The sequence below is a fragment of the Triticum aestivum genome, chromosome 5D, assembly GCF_018294505.1.
Source record: "Triticum aestivum cultivar Chinese Spring chromosome 5D, IWGSC CS RefSeq v2.1, whole genome shotgun sequence".
NCBI classification, from domain to species: Eukaryota; Viridiplantae; Streptophyta; class Magnoliopsida; order Poales; family Poaceae; genus Triticum; species Triticum aestivum.
In genome coordinates, this window is record NC_057808.1 from 472,356,606 (window position 1) to 472,380,957 (window position 24,352).

Genomic DNA, 24,352 nt, shown 5'->3' on the forward strand with positions numbered 1-24,352 from the left:
AATAAGATGGAGTACCACCCCAAAAATATTAGGAGTATGTTGACTTTGGGGGTAAAAAGAAGGCAATTTCAATATTAAAAAGTGAAAAGTGAATCGGAATTAGGAAAAATGTGTTGATATTTAATTATGCTCACATCACAGTGCAATTAATTGAAAAAAGTCCCCATGTCAAATCCCAAGAACCTAATTTAATCATGAATATTGATTTGCTCCGTCGGAAAGCAATGGCACTATTCTTTTCAGTTATTGCACACGGACAGCTGGTGACATCGCCCAAGCCCATTTCGGCATGTATGCAAATTTGGCACAAACCCATCCCATTTGTAAAGTATCATTTAACCTATATAGAAAGGTGGGGGTGGGAGGGTGTTAATAGATGCTAACAAAGAGGAATTGGATGATGGCGGCCAATGGATAGAAAGGGGAAGACGAAGATCAATTCATCGATTCAAATGACTATCTCCCGACCGCTTTCAATGGAGGTGACGGCAAGGACTCGCTGTGGATGGCAATGTAGAGATATAGATAGATAAATAGATAGATAGATAGATAGATAGATAGATAGATAGATAGAGATAGAGATAGATGTTGGACAAAAGGAAGGTTGGGGCGATCCCAGCGCATTCCTTATCTGCAAGAATGGCGTACCTCGATTTCATGAATTGCGGCGATGGTGGATGGCGATGCAATCTCTGCGGAAGTTTTCGAGTGTACAATGCACGAATTTTGGCATGAAGCATATTGGTAGACATGGCGGTGCACTGTGAACATTCTAGAATGGTTGGTGTCCAGTAAGGTGTCAAGCAAAGATGCGCCCGTGTGGGGAGGGGTAGACAATTACCCCGGCAAGTGGGTCAAACCTGTTAGCATCTCACATGGGCCACGACCAGCCGTGCGATGAAGGCATATCACACAAGGACCGACCCTGTTTTGCTGGGCCGTGCGCATAAGCATCACTCCCATAGTGACTGGCCCGATACCTGTGTAAAATTAATTAGTGCTTTTGCCCTTGCACGATTAAGGTACCTATAGTTCTTTCCCTGAAAAAAGTTATCTATAGTTCTATACTAGTGCTAGCAAATTTTATCTAGAATGTTGAGACCCAGTAAAAAATCAGATTCGAAGTTGATGGGAGTAATAAAGAACAAAGAGTCGAATGAGCTAGCTGTATGATCACCCCGATACTGCACTGCATATGCAGAATCTCAAACATATACTATATACATCCACAACAAATTAACCCTGCTAGGCTGCTAGCTAGCTAGAAAGTCATAAAAGTTTAGGTTAATCCAATACTATTGTGCGAGAAGACCACATACTACTACTACTATCAAATTGCTACATGCCAAGGGTCAAGTAGATCAAACAGATAGGCTGAAGTTAATTAGGTGGGCATAAAATTTTGCCATGAGATCGAGAATTGCACGGGCCTGTCCAATAATGAGGCGCAGTGCAAAATCAATAGCAAATCCTGTCATCAGGAGAAAGGGTTGTACTCCATGCATCGTCTTTGATCAATACCCGTCTGTAATAGGCTCAAGATCCAGCTCGGTCTCAAGGGATTCTGCAGGAGAGCATCGATCAATCAGCTGGAAACCCTAGCTATGGGTAGCTGCTTGGTTATCCGCCTTCCCTGATCTGAGACATGTCATGACTTCAGAGTTCAGATATAGCCAGTAGGGAGATAATTCTGCATAAAAGGGGGTAAAAATGAAATCAGAGTAGGTTAATTACACCATAGAAACATGCATATGTGCATGATATGCATGTCTGAGAGAGAGAGAGAGAGAGAGAGAGAGAGAGAGAGAGAGAGTCGACAAACAGATCTATAAAAAGGATGTAATTAAACACCAGAAAAACATTGGTGAAAACTTGGGACAGGATATGCCGTGCTTTAGTACACGGTACAACAACTATATACTACCTAGTGCATGGAATGGATAGTACATGCATATATATATGTAGTACACTAGACATTATACGAACTTATTCGTCCAATCGATTAATTCACATGTACTATACATATTGAAGATCTCCGTGTAAATTGGTTGCAGCTGTATGCATATATACGTATCATCCATAAATACATGGCATGACATATTGATCTGACAATATGTACATAGCTGGTCCCAGCTAGCTAGATACTGGAGTACAGTAGTACTCGTGATATATGCAACCGCAAGGAATTAAAGCCTAGTATATATAAAACAAATGTATAATTCTATATCCAACCAACTACTTTTATATATCCATTCATGACACGTAACAAAGCCCTATTGCATAATTTAGCTGTTGGATGGGAATATTTGGTTTTCAGTGTGAAACATCACTGTAAATTTTGTGCAATAGAAGACATGCATGAAGATGAAGTGACTAGCAAAATCTGGGCAAACAATTAGCATATCAGGAAGTCAAATTGAGGGAAATAGCCAACTAATCATTCATGTGTTAACTCAACTGAAGTATGTGACAATAAATATTTTAAAGCCTCCACCATGGAAAAAATAAATCAAAACATGTGCTTATATACATAAACTATCTCACAAGGTTGCACATTTTTCAAAGTTATTTCGGAGTATCCATTATCGGCTTCCTGGATTTTTCTTAAATCTCAGTCTTGTAAAATTGTGTACTAATTATTTGGCCTAAAATTGCAGTGCTCAAAGTGCAAGATTTTAACGAAACTGAAATTGCTATATCTTTAGGTGGGGGAAATATGTTTGGATGGTCCAAATATTTACAAAGCTTATAAACCTATTATCTTAAAATAATTACCATTATAGATCGTCATCCATTTCTTACTCCTGGAGGCACGATGTCGCCAAGCAGTCCCATGTCAAACGAAACATCCGGAGGAACCAACGATGACGATGATGTCTGCGCCGCGGACGGCATGGGGCTATAGCTAGTCGACCTTCGTAGTTCGTCGCCGCCATTGAGCTGCTGCAAAGACGGGGGCACGGAGCTAACGACGGACTCCGACGATGCAGGATTCATCTGTTGTCGGCGCAGGGGCGGCAGGTTGTACAGCTGCTGAGTTGACACGAACGACATCTGCTCCGCGAGCGCGACGGTAGCGCCGCCGTGGAAGTGCATGCCGCCGCGCTGGAAGGAGGTCTGGTGGTGGCAGTGCTGGCCCTCGTAGGTGGTGATCACCACAGAGGGGTCCTCCGACGACCGCTCCACCCGCTTCTTCACAGTGCACTTGCTGTTGGTGCACCGGTAGTAGCTCCTGCTCAAGATCGAAAGCCAGTTTGGTGAGAACGTATGCATATATACCCCCAAGAGAAAAGATGAAAATGAACCACCACAAGAAGATTGCATGCTTTCTATGCCTCATCTCAAATATCCTCACTCCACAAGATGAAAATGATTGCATGCTTTCTACTCCCTCCGTTCCTAAATACTTGTCTTTCTAGGCATTTTAAATGACTATCACATACGGATGTATGTAGACATATTTTAGAGTGTAGATTCACTCATTTTACTCCGTATATAGTCACTTGTTGAAATGCCTAGAAAGACAAGTATTTAGGAACAGAGGGAGTATATCTCAAGTATCCACTCTTCAGATTCTGTAGCTACATTGGGTAAGCTCTCTGCCCTGCGGATTGTAGAGCTACATGGGGTAAAGCTCAGTTGGGGAAAAAAAAAAGAATTCCATAGCTGCTACATGGGTTGGGCAATCATTTCCAATAGAGACCTCTTTCCAGTACGGTAATTAACTGAAAATCTTATATAAATAACTGATCAGAGACAAAAAGTCCAAATTAATCGCCAACCGCATCTGATCAAACAGCAATACCATGATCCATACGTTTGGTCAAGGTCGATCGTTATAAACTGCTTGCGCATGATTTTCTCTTAGAAAACGCTTGTAGTTTTCTTTGAGAGAAAAAGGCAGAACGCCGAAATAAGAAACCAAAAGCGCCCATGCGTGCAAATAACAAATACTATTAGAACATTATAAGCAACACAAGTGAAGTGATGGATAGATGTGGATCATGTACCTTGGGAAAGGGCTGTTCTTGACGGCTTTCTGCCCATACTTCCTCCATCTGTACCCATCCTCGAGGTGATCAACTTCGCTCTTGGTCACGAAGGCGAACCGCTGCTGCCGCGCCCGCTTCTGCCCCTTCTTCACCGCCGCCGTCGGCTTCATGCTCCTGCGCGCACACATACATATCAACGCTTGATTTTTCGGGCTGAATTCTTCAAGATGGTTAGCTAGCTAGTACTCCCTCCGTAAAGAACTACCGGAATTGCTCGCTAGCTAGCATGCTTAGCTCAACATGTATATTTCGAAATTAACATGTAGTAGTATGATCAAACGATCAGATCTAGAAGTGATGATGTATAGTGCGCATGTATAGTACGCACGCGCGGTAATAGTAATACATGTGTACGCGTATACGAATGGCGTACCAATACGTGAGGAAAGGGGACGAAGAATAAACAAGGAACCCAAGAGGCAGGTGTAGAGTAGAGAGTGTGGAGAGAGAAGAAAAATTAAAAGAGAAACCGCGTGAGAGTGAGTGAGACCGGGAACGATCTACTACGTTGTACGCACGCGAATCACGGCGGATCCGCGTGGACACGTCGCGGCCCGCGCGCGCTGCCGGAATTGCCCCTCGCGGACGCGCGATCCGCGTAACCATGGCGCAAGCAAAGATGAGAGGTGGACGGGCCGCTTGACTCACGCTGCGTCGGCGGCGGACTGCGGCTTGTCGGCGTTCTCGGCGGCCGCTGCGGCGCCGTCGCCGCTGGAGCAGGAGGACGCGGCGCCGGCGGGCTCGCCTGACGCGGCCGGCATGATCTCGTCCGACGGCGCCAGCTGGACCTGCGCGGACGGGCTCGGCGCCGGCAGATCCAGCGGCGGCAGGTCCCCGGCGCCCGCGCCGAGGCCGTCCGGCCAGCCGCCGAGGTCGGCGAACACCGACGACGAGTACTTCGCGAAGGCGTCGCCAGCGAACGGCGGCCAGTCCCCGCCTCCGCCCACCCCCTCCGGCCCGTCGCCCGCGGCGCCGGCCATGGCCCCCGACACCACGAGTACTCCGATCCGGCGGCGATCAAAGCTAGCTAGCCGTCCTGCGTCGTCCTGCTCTCGCTGCGAGAGAGAGAGTAGCTACACTGGCTGTGCACTGCACCGGGGCTGGGGTTGGTTCTAGTTGTAGCGTGCGGCCGGGCCCTGGACGGTGCTGCTGGCTGGGAGTAACAACTGGGGAGAGTAGGACTGGGGGTCGCGCGTCATTTTTGGTGCGGTGCGGAGCGGAGCGGAGCAGACGCGTCGATAAGGAACGGATTTTTGGAACTTTCTCACGGTCTCGGTCTCCGTCGGTAACGTCTTGGTGGGTGGGTGACAGACGACTTGACGGTGGCCACCGGTGACAGAGAGAGCGAGAGAGCAAGTACTTACTCAATGAATTACTCAAAATTGCTGGATGGCATGGTAAAATTTCATGTGACAACCAATGGGATTGCACCAATCATCGATGGGGGCTAGCTAGCCGATGCTATCCCCGAACCAACTGGGTAAATATCCATGCCGGAGGAAGTTACTAGCACCCAACAACAAAGTATTTTACTCAACTAGCAATGTGTCCGTGCGTTGCAACGGATCCGAAGTAGAATAATACATGTTCATAAATTTGAAAGAAAAACACTCTAGTTTTAGTATATATATATCACTAAAAATATACTCGTATTTGGTTTCACTCAAAATATATTTCTCGTGGCTGTTTTCATGAGGTGGGGGAGGGATGTGGTTGGTTTCAAGATACTAAGGAGTTTCCGCAAATTGGAGCAAGAACTGGGGGTCTTGTTGCAAGAATGCCACAGCTTACATCACAATCGTTAGATGCAGATCTGATGGTCAGAAATGACGGATGGCAGACACACCATCATCACCAACTGAGTCTTTTATAGGAGTAGAGATATGAAAATGTTCCTGGCCTCTACCAGTGTCGCCATTGCCCACCTGCGATGGAATCATGATATTGGTGCACTTTGATGCGCGAAATATTCTTGGAATTTAGATTATGGTTAGTTACTACTACCTCCGTCCCTAATAGATGGCGCATAAATTCAATCAAAAAAGTCAATGCTTTCTAAGTTTGATCAAGTATATATACAAAAAATATAAAAATAAACAATGTCAAAGCAATATCGTTATATCCACCATTAGATATATTTCCATCATCTATTTTTTTTCAATATTTAGTTATTGATATTTTCTTCTTTGAATTTGGTCAAACTTAAAGAGCATTGGCTTATTTTTACTAAATTCATACGCTGTCTATTTAGATACAAAGGGGGTAATCTACTGTTGTTGTAGTAGTACCAGCAATAGTTTCAGCAGTAGCACATATATTTACTCCACGCCAATTCCTCTTACAAGTTTGAAAACGATAAAATTATAGGAGTATATAATTCACCATACCACCAGTTGGACATCTATACGGGCTTCACTAAGGCCATGTACAATATATACTCCTGCTAACGCAGGTGCCTCAAGAAAAGAAAAAAAAAACGGTTTTATTTATGACATTTTTTAATAATAAGAGAAAGGTTTATCATCCCAGTGATTAAGGAGAAGTTCAGACAAAACTCGCAAAGCGGGTAAATAGGAGTCTACTCTCACGGCATAACAACACTCAAATGCTTGGTACCGTCCAAAGGGCCCCGTCCAAACCCCAAAGGGAGATCTCCTCTTTGATCTTGGCAATAATGGTCATCGAAGGGGCGGCGGTTCAAAGAAAGACCCTAGAGTTGCGCTTGGACCAAATTTCCCACGAAATAAGCATCAGACTACCCATATATGTGGTGTCATGCACGCAACACTTTATTTATTACGTTGTAGACTCATCTTGTCTTGACATGTGGGATGTTACTTATAGTGTGAGTAACTAGTTATGTTATTCAATTTGTCTCTCACCTTATTAATTAGCTGCCACATCATCTTTTTTTCTTAGGTGTCATCTATGTTACTCCCATTATGGGTAGTCTCATCAAAGAGGCAAGCGCTTATTTATTGACATTAGTTTACAGAAGTGCTTAAGAAGGGGGTAGAAGCAAACTTTGGCTTTCAATGCTAGGCGGTGTCTTGGAGAGACAACTGTTATCCTGATACCACTGGCACCACTATCAGATTCTTTTATTTAAAGGGGTATATATTAATATCACGCAGATATCAATTACACTCAACCTCTGCACCTACAAGATGTCGCAATGACATCTAAGATGCAGACAACCAAAGAAAAAATAGAAGGGAAAGGAAAAAACAAAGGTCCTACCACAGCGATCGGCTTCTCCACCACCAAATACAAAACTCGGAAAACATAAAAGGTCTCCAAAAGCAACGCCTCCAAGAAGGAAACAGTGCAAAAGCACCATCGTTGCCCGATCCAAGATCTTAAGTTTTTACCCTGGAGAAGTCCAAACTCTCAAGACAATTCCTTCAGCAAGGCAATTACCAGGCACAACCAATGAAGGCAAGAACTTAGGTTTTCACCCTGAAAGTCATGGCTCGGTACCCGAGGAGCACCACCAAAAATGAATTCCTCCAGTGCTGCCGTCCCCACTTGATATTGTTGCTCCTGAGAGTTACCAAACACCTGGCTGACTTCATCGGCTCGAAGGCTCCATCCGTCTAACTGATCCTCCGATCTCAGTCACCATGACCTTCTCCACATCTGTCTACACCATAGAATTCGAGAAGTCGGCATGTCCCGTGGTGTCAACAAACAATAGAGCTTCGCGCCACGCCGTCATGGAACCTCGTAGGCTGATATGGCGTGCATGACCGAATACTATCACATCCAGATATCTTGGGCAGGATCTCCGGCGGCAGTTTCGGAACACGTCGATGACCAAATCGAGGAGGACCGATCATGTAGGACGTTGCCATGATGCGAAAAGAGCACGAGGACAGCCACCATTAGTTTCACAGTAGCAGGCCCCCACGCCGCCCCAATCCAGCCCGACGCCTTAGTGCCCGTCAATATCCATGGCATGAAGCCTGCCAACCAAAACCCTAGGCCGCATCAACCGACGAGGCACACTGCTGACTGCATCTTTGGCCCGAGTTCGACCAACCCACCCTGATCAGATCGGAGGGATCGACAACCCAAGCCATCGCTACAAGTCAGGGCACACCACCGGGCGGAGCACCCCACCACACCCGTCACCAAAAAGCGCCGCCGCCGCCGGCACAGCCCGGGCTTCGCCCGGCAAAGACCCTCAGCGGCGGCGAGGGAGTGCTGGACGGGAGGGCCGGCGGGACTAGGTTCCCCCGAGCCGCCAGTACAAGCGACGCGAGGGTATGGCTCGTTACGAGAGTCAGATTCTATTAAGCACCTTTGTGAAGCACTATGCGTTGTAGACAAATTTTAGTTTGAGATGTAATTATATTATCTGTCTTCAAGCATGGGTGCATAAGCAGTAACCCGTTTGATGAATTGAAAGCGGGTTCACTACCTAGCTAGGGTCTTTCGGGTCAGATGTTCTAGCTAGCCACATACATCGAACCTGCAAATTAGTTCCAGAAGCTGTCCCATAAAGCTGTGGAATTCGGTTAATCCCACAAATTCTCTAGCAATTTAGTATCAGCAGTCGCGGGGCCCGACCTTTTAAAGCGCCCCCAAAATTAAACCTACCTCTGTCGGCTGTTAGTTTAGTTTGATTTGTACAATTAGGTGCTAGTCAAGGAGCATCTGCATTCATCTAGTCTACTGCTAAGAGTACTATAGTAATATCTGAATGAAGATATCATCAACAACTACTAGGTTTATTCGAATCAGAGATCAACAACTAGTAGCTGGGGCTCGCCCAACTCGACTGTGGCGTTGGAAGGGACAACAGTAAAAGGTTGAGGCGCGTGGGCCCAGCGAGAATCTTTTTGCACCTAACTTGGTCCGCACGAAACCACCATCCCTGTCCCTTTGTAGTGTGTGTTGGCTGAATGTATGCGACGTAAATCTTCTTATTATGATAACGAGAGGTAATTTCATGCCACGCTGTTCCTATGTTTGGCTCTTTATCATGCTGCAGACAAGTATGGCAATGTGCAATATGATTGTGTACTATCTTACCGAGAGAAGAGAGATATGTACTATGAGCCATATGATAAGAAAAAAAATCAGTTACTTATATAGTACTCCCTCTGTAAAAAAAAAACTCAATTATATATCCCTCCTGACAATTTTGTTTTTGTTTTTGACAAAGAGATTCATTTCATTTATCAAAAACCAAATGTCTTTTACAGCAACTACCAACAGCAAAAGCAAGAAAAACTAACAGCCATGACAGTATAGGAGAATCCTGGTGAGAAGTGATGACGATGACACCGGTGTGTGATGTTGACAAGACCCTCTATGTGAGGTGTGTGTGGGGTATTATGAGTGTCCGGTTTGTGACGGTTTTCGCCCAGTTTTCCGTTTATTAACCGGGCAACTCTCTTCTGCTTTATTAATGAGATGAGCCAAAGCTTTTGCCTCCATTTAAAAAAATCCTTGGTGACAAATAATAATTCAGATCTTTTCAGTCCTTCCTGTAGCGTGTGAAGTTGGCCTATGCGTTTAAAAGAATGTAATAAGATGGACCTCGCGGGCTCGCGGCTCACATGCATGTGAGGCTAGTACGTGACGCCATCTCTCATTAAATGCCCACCTAATTAACTGTGCACTTCCTCAATTTTGTATGGACAGACAAGCTTGCTGGTTTTACCTCTCTTTGTTCTTCGTTCAGGGGCCGGGGACATGATTTCTGTGGGGGTAAAGGAGTTTTATTTTATAATTATATGGTTACAGTCGAGAGGCAAAAGTTCATCAATACAAGGTGATCCTCTTTGAAGTCATGCCGTGACTATATAATTCCAGACGACCTACTATCCTTTTTTATCCCTAGTAAGTTTTTGAGGAATAAACTCTCTGTCTTACATCGATCTATCTCCGTTGTAAGGTGGTCATATGTGGAGCGAGATAAGCCGTCATTAGGTAAAATCACCAACTCCTCAACGCCTCAGAGGAGTCTGGACAATGTCCGGGTCATCTGAGTGCTGGTTAGCAAGAGCCATCCTTGCATCAGTGCATGCATTGGTAAGAATGTCATATGGATATGACAGTACAATTCAAGCGGAAATAAAGCCCCGATCGATCGAGTAGCCGCTTGCTGTCTTTGGCTAGTACGCACTGCCGCTGTACCAGTATGAATTAATGAGCAAGTACATGTAGGGATGAAAACGGAGCGAAAACGGACGGAACTGAGTGCTACCATATTTGTTTTCATTTTTTTGCAGAAGCGGAAATGAATACAGAAACCTCGAAAATAAATACGGAAACAAACACTACTGGAATCTGTCACGTACGCCGAGTGCCAAGAACACTCGGCAAAGGGCCAAAAACCCTCGGCAAAGTCTTTGCCGAGAGTTGCACTCGGCAAAGCCCACCCGGCGTACACCTCTTCGGCAAACAGATTTTTGCCGAGAGCCATTTGTCGGACACTCGGCAAAGACATTGCCGAGTTTCAAATAGAGGCGCTCGGCAAAGAAAAGTGATCAGAAGAAACAGAGCAAACGGCGCTGTAGCCACATGGCGCAGGAGGTTTGCCGAGAGCGCCACTCGGTAAAAGTAGTGAATAAAACAAAAAAAATTGCACCGCCCGATCCCGTCCCAGATTTAATCGTGGCCAAACCCAGTCGCCGGCGCTGCTCCCATCGCGTGTGCCCCGCCCATGCACCCGTGGTGGTCGCCGTAGTGCCGCAATGGCCGCGTTGGTGAGCTGCGCACAGGCCTCCGATGTTCAGGGAAGGCACAGATCGAGAGGAGGACGGCGAGATGCAGTGTTGCACGGAGCAGCCGCCTCCTCATGCCTTGCGTCAAAGCCACCGAACTGATGCTGCTTGCACACGTGCTTGACCACCTGTTGCTGTCGTGGCCGAGGAAGACGAGCAGCAGCGGCGGCCGATGCTTGCGGCTGCGCCGCTGCTGTCCGGCGAGGAGCAGCGAGTGTAGCCTGATGCTGCTGCTTGGGTGAAGAAGAAGAAGAAGAAGAAGAAGAAGAAGAAGGGGACAGGACCTGTGGCGGCGTGAGGAGCGGCGTCTCCGGCGAGGAGCGGCGACTCCGGCGAGGCAGCGAAGAGATGAGGCGTGAGGTGCTGGCTGCGACTGTGCACTTGAGGAGATAAGGGAGAGAGACATGAACCAGGAGCACCAATCGGGACATGCCATGACTTCAAGCATTGGCCAATCAGAAGCAAGTAGCTGAATGTGTGCTTCTTTGTCCATTCTAAAAATTAAAAAAGAAAATAAATAAAATTTCAAAAAATCAAATCCTTTGACATTGAGTCCTTTCACATGTAATAGTTGCCATGAAAAATTTGAAACTTAGAATAAAACAATTTTCTTACTTCATTTGCCTTTTTGCAAATAAAAAATCTAGTTTTTGACACATAGAAAATGAAAAAAAAATGATTTTTTGTACAACAAATTCTAAAATCTATTTGGCAACATTGTTTTTATTGGCGAGATGTACCTATGTGCCAATTTTCAACACATTATCACAAAATTTGCAATGAGTATGGCCTTCGCCATAGTCACTTGGCTTGAAAGTCATAAATGTTTATACTTGCTATGCCGATTTGTGAAGATTTTTTTTTCAACATTGTCATATTGCAAGTTTGAAATTTTTCCTCGCTACTAGTACACATAAAATGACTCCATGGGAAATTATTGCATTTTTTGAACTTGTATTCTTTTTCTTTTATTTTCTCCAAAACGGGGTCAAAATGGTCGGCATGACTATTCATGGAAAGGGGTCGAATCGAATCTCTCAAAACTCTAAGTGGTTCTTACATATAATGACTACTTGTGTACCTAAAATTATTTTTTAAAATTTTTAGGACATAGCTATCACACACTTGTGGTTCAAATTTGAATTACTTTCGGGAAATCAACATAAAGTTGTTTCAATGTGTGAAAGTAGCTAGAAAACTAGAAAATTCATGAAACTTGGGAATTGTGCATAAAGTATGGTCTACTTACTGTGATAATTGGAGTGGTGCAATTTTGCACCCTGTTTTTTGTACTTGCTTCACAAAAAACACCCATTTTTTACACTTAGAAAATGAAAATTTATTCTTTTGTAAAAAAAATTGAAAAATCTATTTGGCAACATTGATTGTAATGTCAGATGCACCTATGTGTCTAATTTGGGAACATTAGAATAGACTATGCAATGAATATGGCCATCACCTTGGTCCTTTGACTTGAAAACCACGAATGTTCATACACGGTAGTCCGTTTTGTGAAGGATTCTTTTTTCAAATTTGTTATATTGAAAGTTTGGCATTTTTCCTCGTAACTAGTACACATAAAAAGACTCCATGCGAAAGGATTGCATTTTTTAAACTTGTATTCTTTTTCTTTCATTTTTTCCAAAACGGGGTCAAAATAGTCTACATGGCTATTCATCACAAGGGGTCGAAACTCTCAAACTCTAAGTGGTTCTCCCATATAATGACTACTTGTGTACTTAAAAATGTTTTTTGCCAATTTTTATGACTGAGCTATCACACACTTGCAGTTCAATTTTGACTTACTTTCGGGAAATTGACATAAAGTCATTTAAATGTGCGAAAGGTAGCTAGAAAACTAGAAAATCCATGAAACTTGTGAATTGTGCATAAAATATGGTCTACTTACTGCAATAATTTGAGTGGTGCCATTTTGGACCCTATTTTTTGTACTTACTTTACAAAAAATACCCAATTTTGACACTTAGAAAATGAAAAAGGATTTTTTTGTACAAAAAAGTTGGAAACTCTATTTGGCAACATTGTTTGTAATGTCAATAGTCACCTATGTGTCTAATTTGGGCATATTATAAAAGATTATGCAATGAACATGGCCATTACCTTGGTCATTTGACTTGAAACCGTAACTGTTCATACACGATAGCCCGTTTTGTGAACGAATTGTGCATAAAATATGGTCTACTTACTGTGATAATTGGACTAGTGCCATTTTGCACACTATTTTTGTACTTTCTTCACAAAAAAATACTCATTTCTTATTCTTAGAAAATCGAAAATGGTTCTTTTGTAAAAAAAAAGTTGGAAACTTTATTTGGCAACACTGTTTGTAATGGCAAGATGCACCTATATGGCCAACTTCACCACATTATCATAAACTATGCAATAAATATGGCCATCACATTGGTCATTTGAGACCAAAAATTTACATGGCAAAAGTGTAATTAATATGACCTCAAATGAAAAAGTTCTCAACATGAAAAATTTAGGTCTCGTCAAAATGAACAACTTTGATTTTTGGAACATCTTCATCCGAGGTCGTATGCAACCTGTACAGTTAAAACCGTGCAGCGTAGTGAAGACCCACTTTTGCCGAGTGTAGCACTCGGTAAAGACCCCCTTTTGCCGAGTGTAGCACTCGGTAAAGACCCTGTTTGCCGTGTTTTATTGTTTTACAGAGTGTTTTGTCCACGACACTCGGCAAAGTACCTGTTTGCCGAGTTTCACTATTTTGCCGAGTACTTTCTGCTTGGGACTCGGTAAAGATACTATTGCCGAGTGCCCGACATAATGCACTCGGCAAAGAGCCTAACACTCGGCAAAGAGGAAAATTCCAGTAGTGAAATACTAGCGGAAACAGACACAGAGCGAATATAAAGCGGATATGGAAACAGAAGTGGGAGTTGATCGGAACTTAAAAACCCCTTGAATCATAGAGAAATACACACAAAAATAAACAAATTTAATGAGTTGTTAACATGGCTATAAAATAATATCATTATGTTAGCAACTTAGCATAGTATTGTAGTAGTACTGGACAATTGCGTATAGGGTCAAGCTTAGTACATGTGTGGTAGTAGAAGTTGGGTCTCAAATCCATTCTACTAATTGCGTCATTGTGTTCTCTTTTCTGGTTGGGCTACAAAGCAGCCATAGATCTATAGTAAAAAACAGGAATTCCATATTCACGGAAACGGAAAGTTTCGTTTCCATGCATGTTCCACCGGAAAGCACCGTTCCGTTTTTGTTTCCGTTTCTGCATAAAAAAATTCATTTCCACTTCGGTTTTGCAAATTTCCGTTTCCGTTTTCATATTTCCTCTCCGTTTCCATTTTTCCTTCGAAAAAACGGAAAGTTTCCACTCCATTTTCATCCCTAAGTACAGGCACTCCCATCAATTATTAACCTTGTGTAGCTTGGTATTAAAAAAAATAACCTTGTGCACCAGCTTATAAACATTGATGGGTAAGGGCATCTTCTAGGCGGACTCGCAAACCTCCCGCTACATACGGACTGCAGAAGCCATCCAACGCTGACCTGTATCGGTCCACGGGACGGTCCGGACGTGATTTCTCTTGCAAGTTGGAGACAAAGTGGGGAGGTTTGCGGGAGTCCGGACACCCAAAACGCACGACTCCGACACCCCCGGCCCACCAATTCCCCCTCCCGGTCCCATTTCCTTCCACTCCGTCCCTTCTCCCCCTTGCTTTGCATCCGCACCCTCCACCTCCACCGCCGCTGCTGTTCTTCTCCGGCCGCCACAGAGGTATTGTTGTACGTCCGCAACCAGCACGGACGCGCCCGCTCGCCGTTCCGACGGAGCTTTCCACCCTGGAGCTATTTGTACTCAGCTACACTCCGCCCCCTGTCGACGACCTCCATGGCGGACACCATTCCCGACAGGTGTTCAGTCAAATGCCATTGAGCTTATTTTCAAATGTTATGTCGTTTTTTAGAGTACCAAGAACGGTGAGCTATTCGATCAGGGAGGATGAGTTGTTGTGCGATGTGTGGCTGGCCGTATCCGCAGATTTCACAGGCAGGAGCAGAGGGGAGCCCTTTTGAGAGAAAGTGCATGAAAAGTTTCACGCACGAAATCACATTGCGCTTTACGACATGTACATCATTCAACCATGCAACGTGAGGTCATTGTCGTATCGCTGGCACGCTATCCAGGTCATCGTCATCAAGTTTTGCAACTTGACTAGTCAGCTCGAGGCAAGGTGGCCATTGCACGCGGACATGGAGAAGATGGTAAGTTTTACTTCCTCTTGCTTAACTTGTTAATTGATTCATTCACTCAATGTTGGTCTGCACATTACATGTAGCCCACACGCGCCGTCGTGGTGTACCACAGGACAGAGAGACGGTCATTTACGTGCACACACTGTTGGATGAAGCTGAAGGGGGAGTATGTGTGGAACGACATGATCCGTTCATTAAAAAACTTGTTGGACATCTGGGGTCTAGTCGAATTAGAGAAATTGTTGTACTAGAATTAACTTGCATGCTATGTATGAATGATTTGTGCTATCCTCTCCATCCACTCAGAAGGCCAAGTTCTCACAGGCCAAGACAACATCGCGCGGGCGGTTGATGATTACTACCAGCGCCTCTTAGGTTCGGCCGCGAAGAGGAGCCACACTCTAAGCCTGGAGTGCTTGGGCTGCCAAGGAGGGACTTGACGAATTTGGAGGCGCCGTTCTCAATGGAAGAGGTGGAAAAAGTGATCAAGGAAATGCCAATGGACAAGGCACCCGGACCGGACGGCTTCACAGGACACTTCTATGCTACATGTTGGCACATTATAAAAGATGATTTCATAAGGGCGCTGGAGATGTTTCACGGTGGAGATATGCGAGGGCTACATGCCATCAACAGAGCCACCGTCTCGCTACTGCCGAAGAAAGTGGGAGCGGTGGATATCAAGGATTTCCGGCCCGTTAGCCTGAATCATGGCGCAGTCAAGATCTTCGACAAGGTTCTCGCCTCTCGGCTCACTGAGGACTTGCCGCACCTGGTGGGCAATCATCAAAGCGCGTCCGTGCGCGAACGATCTCTGCATAACAATTTCATGCTCGTGCAAGGCATGGCACATAGACTGCACGCTCTAAAGGATCCTACGGTCCTTGTGAAGCTGGACATAAGCAAAGCTTTCGACTCTGTGCATTGGCCTTTTCTTCTGGAAGTAATGAGGCAGATAGGTTTCGGACCAAGGTGGACCTCCATGGATGATGGAATGCTTGCTACATCCTCAACCAAGATAGATGTCAATGGAATTCCCGGCGAAACAATCTTCAACTGCCAAGGGCTGCATCAAGGAAGTTTGCTCTCACCCATGATCTTCATTCTCTGCATGGAACCACTGCACCGACTGTTTGAGCACGCCACCGCAGCTGGATTGCTTGCCCCTTTGGCCAGGATGGGACTGCGGCACCGGGTATCCATGTATGCAGATGACGCAATGATTTTTCTAAAACCGAAGGAGATGGACCTTCAGGCGTGTGCTGCCATTCTGGACCTGTTTGGGCAGGCATTGGGACTCAAGATCAATCTTCAGAAAAGTTCTGCCCTACCAATAAGTTGCATGCAAGAGCACATGCAGCTGGTGTCGGGGCTGCTGGGATGTGCAACTACAACTTTCCCATGCCGATATCTCGGGCTAACATTGTCCATTTGGAAGCAATCAACTGCACACTTCCAAGACCTGGTAGATCAAATTGCAGCACACCTGCCAACATGGAAGGCGGCGTCCCTACCGAAGAGCAGTCGGCTGCTTCTGATTCAGTCGGTTCTATGTGCAATCCCGGTGCACTCTATGATAGCCATGGGTCTGCCACCGAAAACGATCAAGGCAATAATCAAGATCTGTAGAAACTTCTTGTGGTGTGGAAAGGAGGAAGCAGGAGGAGGAAAATGCGTTGTCGCATGGGAGACTCTCTGTCGACCAAAGTGGGCAGGTGGTCTCGGTGTCCCGAACCTGAGGTGGATGAATGCGGCATTGCAAGCCAAATGGCTTTGGCTGCAGTGGACAGACCCGTCCAGACCGTGGGCAGAATTCAGATTCTCAATCACCAATGAGGCAAAAGGCCTATTCCAGGTGGCAACTAGACTGTCCCTTGGCGATGGACGCATAGCTTTGTTCTGGGAGGATAGATGGCTCAATGGTTACTGAATACAAGAGCTGGCCCCGGCAGTATATGCGAAGGTGCCAAAGAAAGTTCGGAGCTCTAGAACCGTTGCAGAGGCTCTGATGGATGCAACGTGGGCTCGAGATATCGGACCGAACATGGACGAGACCGGCCTACTACAATTTTTGGAGACCTGGTCGAGGGTGGAAAATATAACGCTAAACACTCAGGTACCAGATCAGCTGTCGTGGTCCTAGGAGAAGGATGGCCAATTCTCGGCGAGGTCGGCTTACGAGGCTAGGTTTGCCATGCTCCATGTCTCACCGACAACAGTTTTCACATGGTCATCGAATGCACCTTTGCGCTGTCGATTCTTTGCATGGTTGGCCCTGCGGAACAGGGTGTGGACCTCGGACAGGCTTGCAAAGCGTGGACTCCCACACCGGAATGCTTGCCATCTTTGCGACCAGGACGACGAAGATATAAATCACCTCCTCACCCAATGTGTGTTCGCGAAAGAGATATGGACCAAGCTAGGCCATGCCATGGGCATGACAGGCCTGTCACCATCAGTGGGCGAAGATCTACAAACTTGGTGCACAAGGGCCATACCACAGGGAAAGCATGGTAAGACCTATCGAGCCATTCACTTGTTGACCATGTGGGCATTGTGGAAGCATAGGAACTCTGTCGTGTTTGACGGGATGAGGCCGGATGTGCAGCTTGTCATACGACGGATTGCCTCTGAGTGTTCATCATGGAAGCAGGCTGGCATCTTGCCTGCAGATTTTCCAATTTCTTTCGTAGGGGTAGATGGGCGCGCGGCTGATGAGTAGTCCTATGTAATGTAAATGTGTCGTGGGGTGGAGTGCGTCCATATGTGAAAGCTTTGTAAATAGCTGTGGGCGGGGTTCTCTCCTCCTTCTTCTCTTAATATATGATACGCACATTCGTACGTATTGGAGAAAAAATTATGTCCAAACTTTGATCAATATCGGCGCTTTCCATGAATTTCTTTAGGTTGGTTAAAATGCGGTTTGAAATATATGTGGCTGGCGTTGGATGGCATCCTTCTATATCTGTGTCAACAGACTGATCCCCGCGGACAGACGGGTTGCCGCTGACGAGCGAGATTCCCAGCCGTCCGTTCGTTCTTGCTCTTACCACACATGGGGCGCGCTACATCTATCAACTATCATCGATCATCAACTTGCTACTGCTACGTGCTAGTAGTAGCTAGCTAGCGATGCTACGTACGGCGATGGACAACAGTCCGGATCGATGGAGACGGAGACGTGCCACGCTCAGGAAAATCATGGGGTCGAGTTCTCAGATTTGGGGCAGTGAAATCGCTGAGGCAGGGGAGTGGGGAAAAGGCTGCTGCATAGGCATGCAAACGACACATACGCTGAGGTTTCTTAGGATAGATAGAGTGGGCACGAGAGCAGACAAATCCAAGCCAATTAAGGGACCCTTTTCCGCTTTTTGCTCCTAAAAAAGCCAGAGACGACGTACGTCGTCGGCGGATCCACCGGTGGTCCATAGGTGTCGATCGACCGACCGATCGGCCTCGTTATCACCCTATCCCTAATCCAAATCATCTTGCTTTTTTGCCTTATTATATATGTGAATGCGTTTGTCTATCCTATGCTATCTTTGACCGTGTCCATCATGCATTTCTGTTTATATATTTATATGCCTTGCTTGTGATGTTGGAGAGAACATGGCTGTGTGATCTTGGAGGATAGAAGATGTCGCGTGACTGGCTACACGACCCGGCACGTCGGTTGATGATCTCTTGACGGTAGTGGAGAATCTTGAGTTACATGTCATGCTACCACTTTCCTCCCTTTTTCCTGAAAGACAGACCGAGCAGTGATGAGTGCTCATGAATAAAAAGAAAGATGATTGTTCAGACATTTTTTTTGGATTTCTTTTAGATACTTTTTTTACGTCTTCTTTTAGATAGCTTACTATTTATGCCATGTGGTATTGTTGCGCGACTCTTTTTGGTTGACATATTGTTTTTTAGAATCTATTTTTTTACAGATTGTTTTTTGACAAATTGTTGTGCGGCACTTATTTATCGTTTACGTTGACGAGTAGTAATGTAACGTGTTATGGACCGGCCCAGCCCATATTTGGAAATTTCACGTGGCTCCTTTTTATTCTTTTCATTTTTTCCATTTTAAAATTGGAACCATTTTTGAAATTTGGAAACATTTTTCTGAAATTCGCGAACAACTTTTGAATTCTTGAATATCTTTTGAATCGATGATTTAAAAAAAATTGGGAACAACTTTTGTAAAGTGCAATTTGTTTTTAAATGGGAAACTTTTTTCAAATTCGGCACATTTTTAAATACACGAACATTTTATTAATTTATGAATTTTTTTGAATCAGCGGACTGAAATTCGTGAACTTTTTTGAAATTTAGGAACAATTTTTTCATCGACAAACATTTTTTCTTAAGTCCAAATAATTTTGAAATTCGTCAATATTTTCTGAATTCATGAACATTTTTTAATTTCATGAACTTTTTAAAAATTGGAATGTTTATAAAACCATGAATAGTTTCTACATTACATGAATATTTTAAAAATTTGTAACATTTTAAAAACATAACATTTTTTGAAATCCCTAGCATTTTTTAAAGAAGCAAAAAACTAAAAAAACGAAGAAACAGGGGAGCCCCCCCCCCACCATGGGCTGGCCCAAAATCACGCGGGGGAGGTGGGGGGGTTCGAGCGTGGGTGTGCGTAGCTCGCTTTCTGATGACCCACAAGTATAGGGGATCTATCGTAGTCCTTTCGATAAGTAAGAGTGTCGAATCCAACGAGGAGCAGAAGAAAATGATAATCGGTTCTTAGCAAGGTATTTTCTGCAAGCACTGAAATTATCGGTAACAGATAGTTTTGTGATAAGGTAATTGGCAACAAGTAACAAGTAATGAAAGTAAATAGGGTGCAGCAAGATGGCCCAATCCTTTTGGTAGCAAAGGACAAGCCCGGACAAACTCTTATATAGAGAAAAGCGCTCCCGAGGACACATGGGAATTATCGTCAAGCTAGTTTTCATCACGTTCATATGATTCGCGTTCGTTACTTTGATAATTTGGTATGTGGGTGGACCGGTGCTCGGGTGCTGTCCTCACTTGGACAAGCATCCCACTTATGATTAACTCCTATTGCAAGCATCCGCAACTACAAAAGAAGTATTAAGGTAAACCTAACCATAGCATGAAATATTTGGATCCAAATCAGCCCCTTACGAAGCAACGCATAAACTAGGGTTTAAGCTTCTGTCACTCTAGCAACCCATCATCTACTTATTACTTCCCAATGCCTTCCTCTAGGGCCAAACAATGGTGAAGTGTCATGTAGTCGACGTTCACATAACACCACTAGAGGAAAGACAACATACATCTCATCAAAATATCGAACGAATACCAAATTCACATGACTACTAATAGCAAGACTTCTCCCATGTCCTCAGGAACAAACGTAACTACTCACAAATCATATTCATGTTCATAATCAGAGGGGTATTAATATGCATAATGGATCTGAACATATGATCTTCCACCAAATAAACCAACTAGCATCAACTACAAGGAGTAATCAACACTACTAGCAACCCACAGGTACCAATCTGAGGCTTTGGGACAAAGATTGGATACAAGAGATGAACTAGGGTTTGAGAGGAGATGGTGCTGGTGAAGATGTTGATGGAGATTGACCCCCTCCCGATGAGAGGATCGTTGGTGATGACGATGGCGATGATTTCCCCCTCCCGGAGGGAAGTTTCCCCGGCAGAACAGCTCTGCCGGAGCCCTAGATTGGTTCCGCCAAGGTTCCGCCTCGTGGCGGCGGAGTTTCTTCCCGAAAGCTTGCTTATGATTTTTTCTCGGACGAAAGACTTCATATAGCAAAAGATGGGCACCGGAGGCCTGCCAGGGGGCCCACGAGGCAGGGGGCGCGCCCAGGGGGTAGGGCTCGCCCCCACCCTCGTGGCCAGGGTGTGGGCCCCCTCTGGTATTTTCTTCGCTCAGTATTTTTTATTAATTCCAAAAATGACTTCCGTGGAGTTTCAGGACTTTTGGAGTTGTGCAGAATAGGTCTCTAATATTTGCTCCTTTTCCAGCCCAGAATTCCAGCTGCCGGCATTCTCCCTCTTTATGTAAACCTTGTAAAATAAGAGAGAATAGGCATAAGTATTGTGACATAACGTGTAATAACAGCCCATAATGCAATAAATATCAATATAAAAGCATGATGCAAAATGGACGTATCAACTCCCCCAAGCTTAGACCTCGCTTGTCCTCAAGCGGAAGCCGATAACGATAAATATGTCCACATGTTTAGAGATAGAGGTGTCGATAAAATAAAATACGGACATGAGGGCATCATGATCATTCTTATAACAGCAACATATATATTGATATTGTCATATGATTTCTTATGCTCAAGTAATAATCTATTCACAACGTCAAGTATGAATCAGAAACTTCATTGAGAACCAACAAACTATAATCTCAATCATTGAGGCAATTGCAATTTATCATAACATTAGAAAGAGTCAGTATAAGAGCTTTTCAGCAAGTCCACATACTCAACTATCATTTAGTCTTTCTCAATTGCTAACACTCACACAATACTTGTGGTTACGGGGTTTTAATCGGACACAGAGAAAGATAGGGGCTTATAGTTTCGCCTCCCAACCTTTTACCTCAAGGGTAATGTCAACAATAATAGTTCATGCCAACTTAGGTCCAAATGGATATATGTATCAGGATTTTTCCAACACAATGTGCTTGCCAAAGGATAAAATGTAAAAAGGAAAGGTGAAGATCACCATGACTCTTGCATAAGGGTAAAAGATAAAAGTAAAAGATAGGCCCTTCGCAGAGGGAAGCAGAGGTTGTCATGCGCTTTCATGGTTGGATGCACGAAATCTTAATGCAAAAGAACGTCACTTTATATTGCCACTTGTGATATGGACCTTTATTATGCAGTCCGTCGCTTTTATTTCTTCCACATCACAAGATCGTATAAAGCTTATTTTCCCCACACTAATAAATCATACATATTTAGAGAGCAATTTTTATTGCTTGCACCGATGACAACTTACTTGAAGGATCTTACTCAATCCATAGGTAGATATGGTGGACACTCATGGCAAAACTGGTTTTGAGGGTATTCGGAAACACAAGTAGTATCTCTACTTGGTGCAAAGAATTTGGCTAGCATGAGAGGGAAAGGCAAGCTCAACATGTTGGATGATCCATGACAATATACTTTATTTCAGATATAAGAAAACATAACCCATTACGTTGTCTTCCTTGTCCAACATCAACTCTTTAACATGTCATATTTTAATGAGTGCTCACAATCATAAAAGATGTCCAAGATAGTATATTTATATGTGAAACCTCTCTTTCTTTATTACTTCCTATTAATTGCAACGATGACCAAAACTATGTTTGTCAACTCTCAACAACTTTTATTCATCATACTCTTTATATGTGAAGTCATTACTCTCCATAAGATCAATATGATCTCTTTATTTCTTTTTATTCTTTCTCTTTTCTTTTATTCCCTCAAGATCATGGCAAAATAATCAAGCCCTTGACTCAACACTAATCTTTATTATATATAGCTCACGGACTCGATTACATAGAGGGATCATAAAGCAAAACTCAAAACTAAATCATACTAAAACTTTATTCTACTAGATCAAGATATTACTAAAAGGATCGAACTAAGAAAAACGGTAAAGATAGGAGTGTGATGGTGATACGATACTGGGGCACCTCCCCCAAGCTTGGCAGTTGCCAAGGGGAGTGCCCATACCCATGTGATTATATCTCTTTCTGGTGAAGGAGATGGAGGCGATGACGGATAGTCGCACATCGAGCGTAGGAGGTCCTCCAACTTGCGGATAATGCCCTTGAGTGCGGTGATATGGTCCTTCAACAAAATATTTTCACGTGTGAGATACTTGTTTTGTATACGAGCTAACTCAATCATCTTGAAAGCTTCGATCTCAGTTGGGGTAAGAAGATTGTGATCAAGTTGAAGGATGTCTTCTGCTGCCGGAACTTGGTCCTCCGTGGCCTCCTTGATCCCTTCATCCTTGTTGATCTCCATGGGTTCCTCCCTCTTCGGCTCTATCTTCATTAGCCAAGCATCGTTGTCACCATTGTTGGAGGAGGGGGACGACATGATGCCGTCATGGTGACCTAGATCTGTCAGAAAAACAGCTCGAAACAAGAAACAGAGGATATTTGCGTGATACGGTGGTCAAAACCTTCGGGAGATTATATAATGAATTTTTACCGACCAAAAGAAGTATCGTGCAAGAAAACGGAGTCCGGAGAGCGCACGAGGTGCCCACGAGGCAGGGGGCGCGCCCAGGGGGTAGGGCGCGCCTCCCACCCTCGTGGAAGCCTCGTGTCCTTCCCGGACTACTTCTTATTTTCCTATTTTCTTAAATATTCCAAAACAGAGAAAAATTGCCATTAGAACTGTTTTGGAGTCGGTTTACTTACCGTACCACGTACCTATTCCTTTTCGGAGTCTGAAACGTTCTGGAAAGTGTCTCTTATGTATTCCTCCGGGGTTACGGTTTCAATAACATTAGTTTCAACATTTATAGGATTACCTGAGATATAATGTTTGATTCTTTGACCGTTCACCACCTTCGGATTTGTGCCTTCGAAGTTGTTGATTTTTATGGCACCGGAACGATAGACCTCCTTGATAACGTAAGGACCTTCCCATTTAGAGAGAAGTTTTCCTGCAAAAAATCTTAAGTGAGAGTTGTATAGCAACACATAATCACCTACATTAAACTCACGCTTTTGTATCCTTTTGTCATGCCATCTTTTAACTTTTTCTTTAAACAACTTGGCATTCTCATAGGCCTGGGTTCTCCATTCATCAAGTGAGCTAATGTCAAATAGCCTCTTCTCACCGGCAAGTTTGAAATCATAATTGAGCTCTTTAATAGCCCAATATGCCTTATGTTCTAGTTCGAGAGGTAAGTGACATGCTTTTCCATAAACCATTTTATACGGAGACATACCCATAGGATTTTTATATGCAGTTCTATAGGCCCATAATGCATCACCAAGTTTCTTGGACCAATTCTTTCTAGATCTATAACAGTCTTTTGCAAAATTAATTTGAGCTCTCTATTACTCAATTCTACTTGACCACTGGACTGCGGGTGATATGGGGATGCAATTCTATGATTAACATCATACTTAGCAAGCATTTTACGAAAGGCACCATGAATAAAATGTGAACCACCATCAGTCATTAAATATCTAGGGACTCCAAACCTCGGAAAAATAACTTCTTTAAGCATCTTAATAGAGGTGTTATGATCAGCACTACTAGTTGGAATAGCC

General features: G+C 44.1%; 1 protein-coding gene across 2 annotated transcripts; it reads right to left on the reverse strand.

The window, feature by feature from the left end:
- Positions 1 to 1,135: 1,135 nt before the first annotated feature.
- Positions 1,136 to 5,258, reverse strand: LOC123122888 (probable WRKY transcription factor 57). 2 transcript variants are annotated; one of them, XM_044543261.1, is made up of 4 exons: positions 4,701 to 5,258; positions 4,011 to 4,166; positions 2,803 to 3,232; positions 1,136 to 1,690 (listed from the first exon to the last, which is right to left on the reverse strand). In XM_044543261.1, exons 1-4 carry the CDS (start codon positions 5,030 to 5,032, stop codon positions 1,664 to 1,666), a joined length of 945 nt encoding a protein of 314 aa, XP_044399196.1. In that variant the 5' UTR covers positions 5,033 to 5,258; the 3' UTR covers positions 1,136 to 1,663. The 2 variants fall into 2 exon arrangements, with proteins under 2 accessions (XP_044399196.1, XP_044399197.1); XM_044543262.1 differs by having other exon boundaries at positions 2,776 to 3,232.
- Between the last annotated feature and the right edge of the window lie 19,094 nt (positions 5,259 to 24,352).

Bases quoted from the DNA above. Each gene is read 5' to 3' on its own strand.
- LOC123122888 (XM_044543261.1), bottom strand. From the start codon at position 5,032: ATGGCCGGCGCCGCGGGCGACGGGCCGGAGGGGGTGGGCGGAGGCGGG. The intron at 4,167-4,700 runs GTGAGTCAAGCG...GTGTGCGCGCAG, and splicing joins CAGTCCGCCGCCGACGCAGC to GAGCATGAAGCCGACGGCGG. The intron at 3,233-4,010 runs GTACATGATCCA...GATCTTGAGCAG, and splicing joins AAGAACAGCCCTTTCCCAAG to GAGCTACTACCGGTGCACCA.